This window comes from Echinococcus granulosus, assembly GCF_000524195.1.
Source record: "Echinococcus granulosus chromosome Unknown EG_S00013, whole genome shotgun sequence".
NCBI classification, from domain to species: Eukaryota; Metazoa; Platyhelminthes; class Cestoda; order Cyclophyllidea; family Taeniidae; genus Echinococcus; species Echinococcus granulosus.
The window spans coordinates 298,215-309,784 of record NW_020170393.1 but is presented as its reverse complement, the minus strand read 5'-3'; the positions used below and the strand labels follow the sequence as shown (position 1 = coordinate 309,784).

The 11,570-nt window shown below is 43.3% G+C and overlaps 3 protein-coding genes across 3 annotated transcripts; all 3 read right to left on the bottom strand. All coding sequences in view use genetic code 11, as the record gives it.

Annotated features, from left to right (window-relative positions):
* Window positions 1–754: 754 nt before the first annotated feature.
* Window positions 755–4,238, bottom strand: EGR_02752 (Putative S-methyl-5'-thioadenosine phosphorylase; the record flags this gene model as incomplete). Its single annotated transcript, XM_024492001.1, has 8 exons — window positions 755–827; window positions 948–1,075; window positions 1,823–2,107; window positions 2,433–2,703; window positions 2,907–3,052; window positions 3,425–3,477; window positions 4,072–4,164; window positions 4,208–4,238. The coding sequence occupies 8 exons, from the start codon at window positions 4,236–4,238 to the stop codon at window positions 755–757; spliced, it is 1,080 nt and encodes a 359-aa protein (XP_024353495.1).
* A 1,380-nt stretch (window positions 4,239–5,618) lies between these two features.
* On the bottom strand, window positions 5,619–6,664 carry EGR_02751 (60S acidic ribosomal protein P0; the record flags this gene model as incomplete). The annotated part of the gene is made up of 3 exons (XM_024492000.1): window positions 5,619–5,798; window positions 5,842–6,060; window positions 6,092–6,664. The coding sequence occupies 3 exons, from the start codon at window positions 6,662–6,664 to the stop codon at window positions 5,619–5,621; spliced, it is 972 nt and encodes a 323-aa protein (XP_024353494.1).
* Window positions 6,665–8,113: 1,449 nt separating this feature from the next.
* EGR_02750 (Polycystin-2) lies at window positions 8,114–9,930 on the bottom strand (the record flags this gene model as incomplete). Its single annotated transcript, XM_024491999.1, has 3 exons — window positions 8,114–9,088; window positions 9,241–9,756; window positions 9,895–9,930. 3 exons carry the CDS (start codon window positions 9,928–9,930, stop codon window positions 8,114–8,116), a joined length of 1,527 nt encoding a protein of 508 aa, XP_024353493.1.
* Window positions 9,931–11,570: the final 1,640 nt, after the last annotated feature.

Sequence of the window (11,570 nt, the reverse complement as noted above, 5' to 3'; positions counted from 1 at the left end):
CGGCAGCAGTGAGCCAATTTACCTCCAAAGCGAGTCTATTTTTTCTGATTGAAGAATGATATTCAACCACAAGAGCACACAATTACGCGCCCTCTTCGCCCGCAGTCCCACCCAGAAAAAGCGAAAGCGGTTTACGAAGAGGAACGATTACAAATTTACACATTATGGCGCATTTCATCGCACCCATAGCAAATTTCAGAGAAAATTTTCTCTTCTCATACTAAAATTTAGGTTCAGCGTACGGCCTATTGGATTTACAAGTGCACCAAAGGCTGACTTTACCGCCGTGTCCTAATCAGGTTAACCTTTTATGAGGATTTACAGGGCCACATACTTGTAATGCAGTGATTGTTTAGGTCTCGGTGTTGGTAAGGGGACCACCTGGGCGCTTCGCCATTATATCTCATCCCTTTTTACGTCAACAATACATACGCTACCCTGGGTATCGTCATCTTGCCTCTTTAGAGAAGTCTCAGGTCGCTACAAACACTAACATCGTTAGTGATGTTGTGGTAATAATACGGTCCCGATGGCTCTCCCCCGCCCGCTTCGAAGATTTCGTTCACCGCAAAACGCGACAGCAAAAAACTATCTTTTCTGTTTACTGTAAGCCATGGCGCTAACCATGTTCAAGGGTCGAGAGAGCGGGAAACATCCAGTCTGAGTAACCGAGAGAAAAATCCACCGAGATAAACTCTTCCCGAGATCAAAAAGAATAAAAAACCAAGAGTTTTTACTAAACAATCTACGATCGTCATTGGAAATATAGTGTTTGTTTGGAATACGCACGATTAGTGAACGTCTTGACGGGATCTCTCAGCGACATCCTGAAAAGCAAAAACATCTGCATAACTCATGAATAAATTAGAAGCATCTTTTGCCCCAAAATAACTTCCCCTCTCAGCATGAAAACAAGCTACTTTGAAGCGGAAGATTGAAGGGCTAACCCTACCCGATTCGCGGCAATTACGTCATCCCATTCTTCCGTTTTGAGAAGCTTGATGGCTTCGATAATGGTATTCTTGACAGTTTCTGCACTCTTCTTAAAATTTTCCATCACAACTTCCACATTTACCTGAAAGGAAGCGGAAACACTGCAACTCAAAACCAGCATCTAGTAAGATCCTGTCTTGTGACAATACTACTAAAGTGCCCAATTTAAGTCAGTGTTCAAACTACTTTAATGTTTGCTTTTCATCAGTTCAACACAGAGAGTTATTCTAGAAAATTGAGGTCGAATATTATAGAAGTATATTGAATAGACAGGAAAGAAGAGCATTACCCATATTCGTCTTCGACTAATAACGTCGCAAAATTCAAAGTTCCAGAAAGAGAACTACCAAACCTGAGATATAAAGAAAGCGCAATCCCGTGTCATTTTCAAAGTAAAAACTCGAAAAGGAAGAAAAATACACTGAAATAGTAGCACTTAAAGCCATTCGCGCAGATGAGTGCAAGTTGAATCTCTTGTTGAAGGGATCGAATTGAAAAAATTGCGACAACCTAAGCGGGTAAACACGCTTCTAACGGCTTTACAGCGGACCAAATTGTTTATCGCTTTGCAAAACCTCATATAACCAAATTAAACTCGAAACAGACATTCATAGGGAATCGCGATTACTACCTAAAAAGATAAGTGGAATTGGCACGGAATGGGTGTTTTTACTCAACTTTGGCCAAACAAGTCTAGCATCAATGTGCTACCAGCTCATAGGCTACGATTTTTTATTACCTTAGCGCCTTTGTATTACCACAAGACTAGGCTTGCTTCTCTCTGTTGATACAGATTGAGAGTATGAAAAGGGTGGTGTAGAGCACTTACGGCATCATGTGAGTCGTGCCAAGCACAGTAGTCAGTAACAACGGCCAGTGTGGCGTATGAGAGGCCAGCCTCCCTGGCAAGAATCACCTCGGGCACGTTGGTCATGCTGATGACATCGAAACCCAAGCTATGGAAGAGTTTGGACTCACAACGACTCGAAAATCGCGGCCCTTCAATTGTCACGCAACTGCCCTTCAGATGTAGGCGTGGAACGTCATGCTCCGGTCGTGCCTCGCCCGGAATGTACGTGTTCGGCATGAACTTCTGCGCCGCCCTGATTAGCACCTGCAAGCCATATTAGGCCCCATTATTACGCGGATTAAAGGACGCCTGATATGGTCGGCTACGGTTCAAACTGTCGGCATTACTCCCAACGATCTCCTAGGCCAATGACTACATCATAAGAAATGGAGCCACCCAGGAAAGAGCGGAAGTTCCACTTACAGATAAACGATTTTAATGATAAACAATACCACTCCTAGTCAACGAAGGCTTTGGAGTAAACAAATGTCTTGAAAACAGATCTCAATAAGAACAAATAAAATACCCTCTTTCTGAAGTAAACCCACAGCAAAAGACTTCAGCAAAGAAGAGGGAACGAGTCAGTTACCTGACGAGTTCTTTCACAGTAAACAGTAGAGGCAGGGAGATGAACGACTCCCACAGGATGGTCAGGCTCGCCATCGTAGAAGGTCTGCTTGCGGTTTTGGGTGCGATCAAAGAAGTCGTCGAGAACAACGAGGTCACCCGGTTGAGTGTATTCCTGAAGACCACCACAGGCATTCGAAGCCAGCACGTGCGTACAGCCCGCCTCCTTAAGAGCCCAAATGTTGGCACGGAAATTCACATTCCCCGGCATTATGCTGTGCTTACGACCATGTCTAAAAGATGAGGTTGGACATGGTTCAATTCCCATAATAGCTGCCTTTACTGGAGGAAAATGGAATGACCTCTGAGGAAGTCACTGAAGGTTGGGGTAATATCTTTCTGAAGCAAAAAAAACAGTAGCTTTCCAAGGAACTTGAATATATAGGTACAGATAGGATAAGTAGACAAAGAATGAGGCAGTGCACGGGATGACCACCTTGAAAGGAGGACACAGGGCACACCAGCGATGGTGCCTTCGAGTAGCGCATCCGAGGGTTCGCCAAAAGGAGTTGTAACACGAACCTCATGCTGGTTTTCAAAGATTTCGGGGTCGTCTAGTCCAGAACCACCGATGATTCCAACCTGTAGGAAGAATAAAATTCTTTGGTTGGCTAAGTTTTACGGAAGAAAGGCAAGCAAGTGAAGCCTCCCTACCTTTATTTTCGAAGGCATGATTCGTCTAAAGACACAAACAAACATGAATTAAGTACTGTCAACCAAGAGTTGCAAGCTTTGCTTAAGAATGGTGGCACAAAAAATATGCTGCAAATAAAAATTTGCTGATTTAAAGCTACATGTCCAAATAATTATCGACATAAGTTATGACATGACAAGTCCAGTTCGATTCCCAACCACAGTAACCGGTGCATTAGGTTAAGCCCGATAAATAAGCGGGTACTTGACCATAGTGGACTTCCATACACGAACAAATTACTACCAGGACAAAGGACAAACCACCAGCAAGCAAAGCAGCGCCTTTATGCGACTCTCGTCGATGATTGCACGAACTGTGGACGATATAAACAAAGCAATTTTAAATACCCAACTTTCACTGAAATATTTAAAATGTCTTTAATCAATTAATACGTTGTTACTTATCAGAAAAAAATAAAGGTAGTGCAATAGTCATGACCTAATAGTTGTAGAAAGCCCCGACTTGGACAATAACTGCTGTGTATTTAAAAAATGCGCTTTAACACGCGCTTTTTCTGGCATTTATAAAGGATATTAAACATTTAATGCTCCGATTGTTAGGGCATAGTTTATCAGACCACACAGTTATTGCAATGAATGGTTTGCTGTATTGTAGCGCCACGAGTCGTTGCTGAAGTCGTATAAGTAAAGCAACTCAAAATTGTTAAAACGTTTAGCGTATAGAGAAGTTAGGAAACTAGTGGCATAACCTAAATGTCATGCCGCAGACCGGAACCACATCCTGTGGAGAATCATTTGTCTGCGCAACCAAGATATCAAGTGACTACATATCCCTCTCCTTCTTTTAAGCGATTTCCTTGACATTTACCTTGATCAAACTCCCACATTAACCAACACAACGTAGTCAACGCTTGAAAGACCCACCGCAAACTGGGAGCACCACCTACCAGATTTTTCGGATGCAAGAAGGTATCTGATTTCAATGCCGTTGATAAACCTCAATAATTCCACTGAAGTAGATTTTTTGCCCTGTTTATGGACTGCATTAGGGAAAATTTAATGCGCTGGCTTCGTACAGCTTACGATCGGCCGTTGCTCTGCAACGAGGGCACATCCTGCGCTAATCGCCACTTGTAAGAAAACTGGCCTAAAGTCAGGGACGTTTGATGCTGGTCAAGAACTACGATAATTTTACCCGACTAATATTTGGTATATAAGCCTACTCATCACTTTTTTCCAATATCATAATCATCCACCCTTCTACGTCGATGCCATTAAGTCAGGGGAGAAGTGGAAGAAGTCTTGCCTGTGCATGCACTCGACATCTTTAGGTAGGTATAGTCGACTTAACCAAATTGACCTCAATAAATAGATCAAGGGAACTCAAACAAACCACGCGCTTGTGCCGCGCAGTGTCAGATTTTTGGGAAGGAAGTCTTTGTGTCATTGGGCGGAGCTAACATAGACGACGGTGTCCATTTGAACACGTAAAAAACGCAGATCACACCGTAACTCATGAACACGTGTAGCGTCCCGAAACTACTCCACATTCCTGAAGAATCGGTAGTATGGCGGAAAGTAGTGACGCAAAGAAGAGCTGAAGGACCGCTGGCCTAGCCCGTAGACCATACCGCCGAGCGAGAGTGGAACTTATGGAGACTTAAGTGACCGCGTAACCAAACGCAGTCAAAAAGAATTAGCAACCGTTGCATGTAAATGCTACTTTGAAAGAAAAATTCAGAAAGTGATTCAGAGTATGATAGTCGCACCACTGGCCCAGCAGCTACGTTCAGAATGCTTCACCCGACAAGCAACTCGTAGGTATGATCACGGGACCGACGGCATCCGAAAAAACAAAGCGAATAGTCGGAAAGAAACAGCCAAAGATCCCAACTAGCCCTCAGACTAGAAATGCAGAAGGCACGCATTACTTCTTGACCTGCCGCCGAACGCGTAAAAACCCACGCAGTTTTTTGCTGCTTGCCCAAAGACGGTGGGGTTCTGCCATCCAAATGCACTCACAAAGAAAGAGATCCAGCACCCAACTCCTGAATCCAGAGAAAGGGCAAGACGTAATTGGCTCAAGCTCTCGCGGTAGCATTTCCAAGCAGAAGAACCACCTGGTAGGAGAAAACTAAGCACATCTGAGGTACAAAGTGGAGAGCAACCTGGGACTCTGATGAATGGCTATATAACTTCGTAAATCAACCCACCTTCCGAAACATAGGCAGCACCGTTAACCACTCCCCTACCGTCCAAGAGGTGATGGGAGCTAATGCAAGCTATCACGTAAACACAAAAACCAATTTACGTAGGACTTTAAGATGGCAAACCCACATGATGTAAGATTGGTACACGGATAAACAACACAGGTAACTAGTGGTAACTAGCATTTTGCTGGATACCCGTTAGACTGCAAATGCCTTACCACGGACAACTCGTCAGAAGGCAGAGCTCACAAGTGGACTGTTTCCCACGCTACTTGATAATTTATTTAATCAAAGAGACTGAAGCCCATATCACCTTCGGACTCTGATTCTTCCTTCTCCGATTCCGGAGCCTTCGTTTCGGTAGGCGCTGCGCCTTTGTCGTCAGCATTGGCTTCTGCAGATGCAACCGGGGCATTGGTGACAGTGCTGGCAAATTTGCTTGGATCAGCCAAGTATTCCTTAATCTATCAAATACACACATGAGGCAGGAAATAAAACCCTAATTACCTGCTCCGATTCCTTAAAGGTGTAGTCGGTAGCAACCGATATGGACAAAAGATCCCTGAATCCATTAACAACAATGTATCCAATATTGGCGAACGTCGGATATCCAAGGCCCAAGCCCAACGACGTTACATTCGTGACAGTACGACTAAATTTTTCAATGATTTGTTCGGGCGTGATATCCAAGACTTCGGGTCCGTAAACCGAGCCTTGGTCGAAGACCTATAGAGCGGTTACGTTTGTGTAAGATTACCTGACGGATCTGGAGACCATAATCAAAAGGGTTGATCTTCAACATTTTTAGAAGAACAGCCTCGCTTTGACCGACCTTTTGACCTTTCTTGATTAGAGGAACGTCGCTGAGGATTTCAATAGTACCACGAGTGATTTTAGTTTGAATGTTCAGTGCCTGGAAAAAGCTGGTCTTCTCGGGACCGAGGCCAGTGTTCAAAGCAGGAACTGTGACATCACAGGGAGCAACGGTACCAGCTTTGGCTGGTGCTTCAAGGCGGTTGCTCTCAAGAGCTTTACGAACCTCGCCAAGATCGCGAATGGTGAAGACGAGACCAACATTCTCTTTCAGAAGAGGCAGTAACTTTTCCAAACGAGAATCTCGCATCAACTGGTTATTGATGACTTTCTTCATCTGAGTATTCTTCCCAAAAACGATTTCAGCCGAACCCCGAAGGGCAGCACGTATCTGCTGCATCTGCTTGGAGCGGACATTATCCGCACACACGACGAAGCAACGATCATAGTTGTGGAGAATCTTTGAGAACTTCTTAAAATATTGCTCCTTGCGCTCGCGTCGTGTTAGCTGGACCATTTTTACTTTAAAACACCGTGAAACGACGAAACACCCAAAACACGCAAGGCGAAGAACAATAGAGCAACTTGGCCAGAACACCAATTTAAACAAAGCCTCCCTCCATGACATTTTCTGCATCAAAGGACAAATTACAGACACAAACCTCATGACTAAAAATTAACAACACAATAAAGAATTAGTCGCTTTTCCATAAATCGTAATTAATATGGCAGTAATTGTGGCGCGAATCTGAGAATTGTGCATCCTTACTTGTAAACATAATCGTTGAGAAAAATGAAACGCATATGTCTTCCCAGTGTATTTCCTACTTACATTACATCTTAGCTTTCAACTTTATTAGCTTATTCATTTTAAATACGTGATAGTAATCAAAGCACTTTATTCGCTTATTGATAATATCGGGGTTGTGGAATAATTAGTTCCGAAAGGTCCCATTGCCTTTTTTCCCAATATTTCACTTAGTTTTATGGAATGGTCTATATACATGATGCTATTTGGTGATCCGAATCTTCCCTGAAGTCGCAGTTGCAGTTCATACTACTAACGCTCAGAATAGGAGTCCTTAAAGATGCAGAACAGTGTAGACCGAACGAACAGAATCCACTCTTTTCTCCCTTTCCAAGCTCACCGGAAAACAAGCATTGGAATAAAAGAAAATTTGCACCACATTTGCAGAGAATTCTTTCGAATAGTAAGCATCCTTACTGTTTTCCTTCTCAACAGGATGTTGGAGCGATTCGTTGTATTAAGCCGGAGAGATTAATTGACTCCGTAAAAACCTAGTATCTTATCTCGGTGTCATTCAAGGATTATGGGTTAATGAACAATCCTAACAATAAAGCGGCCTAATTTTACAAACAGAATGGTCTTTTTCAGGAACTGTTAATATACTTGAACTGTTAATATACTTTAATATACTTGAACATTAGAAATTGAAGAGAGCATTGTGATTAATGAATGTCTGTCAGCTATGCTTAAGCCTTCCAAAGATCCAGATGCTTCTAAGTGCTTGATAATCAGACATTCTACCTGACTATGCGAGTGTGGCTGAAGATAACAATAAGACTTCTATTTGCAATGTAGAGAAATGGGACTTACTGCAACCGCATGATTCAAATTGTCAGCAAAAAATAGACCCATTTCTCATATTCCGTGGTAAAGTGGTGGTTTTTATTATTAATAAACATTTTCTTAAGAATATGACCACACGAGTGTTAGTAAACACGAAGCTCACTCGGCCTTGTTAGAACAAATATATTCGAACAGGACATCAAGGATTGATGACAAATTAATGCACAGCTAGAGTACTTGTTACCATCCACCGTCTTATAAATCTTTTCTGTCACACACACTCACACAACGATCACCGCTGTCTCTACAACAACGCACGACTGACAACAAAAACCGGTGAATTTAAAATAACATCGAAATGCCATCTCAGTGCTTTTAGGTATCCCGAAGGCCCACGAGCTCGGAGCGTTTCACACATCCGATGAATTGGTCGGCTACCTCATTAAATTCCGCGATGATTTTTTCGCACTCCTGCTCTTCATCATCTTTATACAACTGCTCAGTGAGGCTGAGAGAGTAGGCGTCGAGGTAGCTTTTGGTCCACTTGAATCTGTCCAAGCCCGACCAGAGGATAAAGCTCGCTATCATAAATTGGACCATCTCGTGGTCGTGCGACTGCAGAGTGGGATCTCTGCGTACCACTTCGAAGCTATCTGTCAAAATGGCCACGAACATGCTCAACATAATGAAGATAATGAAGAGGGAGAAGGTCGCAAACACCATAGGACCGAGAACGGGCTCCCTTTCATACATTCCCTTGACATCGAACTTTCCCAAGACGATCTGAAAACTCGTCTCCATGGAGGAGATCATTGTGCTGTAAGCAGTCATGGTATCGAAGAAGAGCAGGTAGAAGGTGACCACGAAGGAAAAGAAGATTATGGCAAAGACGATAAAGAAATACTTCATGTCGCGATTGGCGTATCTCAAAACGGAGCCCAATAGACCAATGTTCTTATCGAAGCGGAGGATGTGCATTAGCATGAGGATAGCCACAAAGGTGACGAGAGCCACCAAGTAGGAGAGAGTCTCATTCCAATTGGCTACCATCTGGAAGTTGGCATAACCGTTCCCGTTGGATCGGTAGAACTCCAGTGTCAATTTTTTAACCTCTGTTATGATGTAAGCATAAATGGCAATTGCACCGAAGGAACAGAAAATGATGAACATCTGAGCCCAGGCTTGAAAGGTGGAGAAGTAGTGAAGACGCTGAAGAAATAGATTACGAATCTCCTTTATCAACATTACGAGCAACGCGATCACGAAGAGAATCTGTGAAAGACGAAAGACGTTCAGCATTAGTTGCAATAGATGCAACATGGTTGCATCCAAAATATGTCGGTGGAAAATCTGTGAAAGAGAATAGTCATTGGTAATCATTGAAATCTTAAATAGTTAATACCATCACATGCAATCATTTGTCGGCAAACTGAGAAAAAGTTTGAAATGTAAGCATAATGCTAAATAACAGTGGCTATAATTCATAGAGGTAGAGCAAATACCTGACAGGCAAGCTCAAAAGCCTTGACATTGCTGATAGAGAAGGAGAGCAGGTTAGCCGGTTCAATTCGGAACGAAGGGATTACGCCACCCGTGCCGGGCAGTTCAAACTTGATGACGATAATTCCAAAGAGATGACTTCCTGGATTGAAGGTGGCCATCTCCACAATGACCGCACGGGTCCGGTGGTCAATCCAGCCCTGCTTATGCAGGTTCTGTATCTCATTTAGGAGCTGACTCGAACTACCGCGCAGCTCATGCACATAGCCGCCACCGGAGTAGAAGCCCAACTGGCCTTTTGTGAAGAAGCCGTCGCGTTCCACAGCTCTTGTGTAGCGGTACTGCAGAGGCAAGTCGTTGTGTGCCAGCTGGGTAGGAATCCATCCAGGCAAGTAGTCCCTCTCATCCTGATCCCACAAGTGGTACTGACTGAAACACTCGTTGAAAAGAGGCTTCATCTCCTTCGTCACAGTGCATGAGTCTGAAGGTAAAGTTAAACGAAGTGAACCGTTCAAAGGCTGAATGGCGTCAATGGCAAAAGAATTTATTGACGCATAGTCTTGAAGGCGGTCTACGTCTTCACACCGTTAGCAAGAAGCAATTTCCAAACAAATACACCCAAACAGTGTCCAAAAATAATTGCGAGGTGACATAACCTTCGTTTCCACAGGAATGTGAGCTTCCATTAGCATTAGCCGGTCCGTTAACAAAAAGATTTTGCTTTGAAGCACAGTTTCTCACAAGAGTAATGGTTTATTAGTGCATTGCCAAAGAGAGTCGCTTAATAAGGTTTTATTTCCATGAATTTTATGAGACTCTTAGGGCTAAATTCGTTTAATCCCGGCTCCGTTACCACGCCTTTAGGTCAAATGGTTAAAAATACTCATATTTTGAGTTATATCAACATCACCGACTTCGAGGTATCACTTTAAAAAGGGATAATGAAGAAGTAATACGTTGGTTATTTGATCCTTGATTTTGGTAAAGGGACTACTTTGAATCTTCACAATTGTACCTTCGTTGGAAGGAGAGAGGCATTGACCTTCGGGTTATGTCAGTAGCCCCATGCCCTTCTCCTTTCATTCGTCTCCAGAAAAGTCTCTAATCGCTGCATTTGTAGCAGCGGAAAGCAAACCCTCTCTTGAAGGATGCCTATCCTGACTTATACGGCTGGGTGACAAACCTTAGCGGGGCAGAAGAAGTGCATATGCTATGGATGGGAGATTTGCTGGCGATCCATAAGAGAAAGGCTGAAAATGACGTGTATCTCCGACCTCTATCCCAGTCCCATGTTCAATAGGAGTGCTATCAACAGCCGAAGCGACACTAGCTGCGAACCACGGAAAAAAAAGTTTCTTTACAAAGCCACTGACAGTACCTGTATGAAGATATGAATTATGTGATCTCACGATACCTCCTCCACTTCTCCACTAGCTGGATAATACCCGGATAGATATGACTGGGCAGCTTTGAAGCAAGAGCAAGATGCCAAGGAATAACAGAAGCTAAGCTCTACCCCCAAGGTGCTGTTAAATCCAGTCCTTTGTTGTTTTCCTCTGCTTTTAAGCCAATGCTCCCGTGACTAGCTATGACACAAGTGATGGCTAGCATATTCCCTGCTTCCCAATTACATTTCTTAAACAGGACGAAACTCTAGATCCGGTAGGATTGCCAAGAGGGATTAGTGGCGTCGAGGTCAAATATCTCCCCAATTGCACATTTGGCTTGTGGGCGTTTTCTTACACCACCAACTATGTTGCTGCGGTCGACGCGGGAGGTTGGCCAAGCGGACCCGCAAGAACGTAGCTCGAAAGCGGAGGGGGGCTATGTAACTTGTTAATGGATTGTTTAACTTTCAGTTTCAGCAACGAGCCATTTGGGTGCTTCGCCATTGTATCTTTACCGGGTGGGCTGGCCTCCAAGTTATGATAGTAGCCCCACGCCCTACTGTTCTGTCTGAGTATTTTGTCTTATTTCTTCCTTAGATAAGTCTCAGGTGCTACAGTAAGAACAACTACAGATAAGCCTAGAAATGGCTTTTAAAGTTCCCTTATTCTCATTTAATTGAGCTATTTGTGTTAACATTTTGGTGCATTAAAATTAACCTATTTAGGCACATACGAAAGTGAGCTTTTGTGCGCCCTCTAAAAACATCACTTTTATTATAAAAAGGGCCTTATTTAAGAAGAAAATTCAGTGAGACAGTAGGAAAGCACCAGTAAAGATTTGGTGTTCCAAAAATTGGCCCAACTCTACCTTTGTCTTTTACTTGCCTGGGCTAATGTCACAGAGTTCGGTGGGACAATAGCCTATTAATGCCCTATATTAGTGT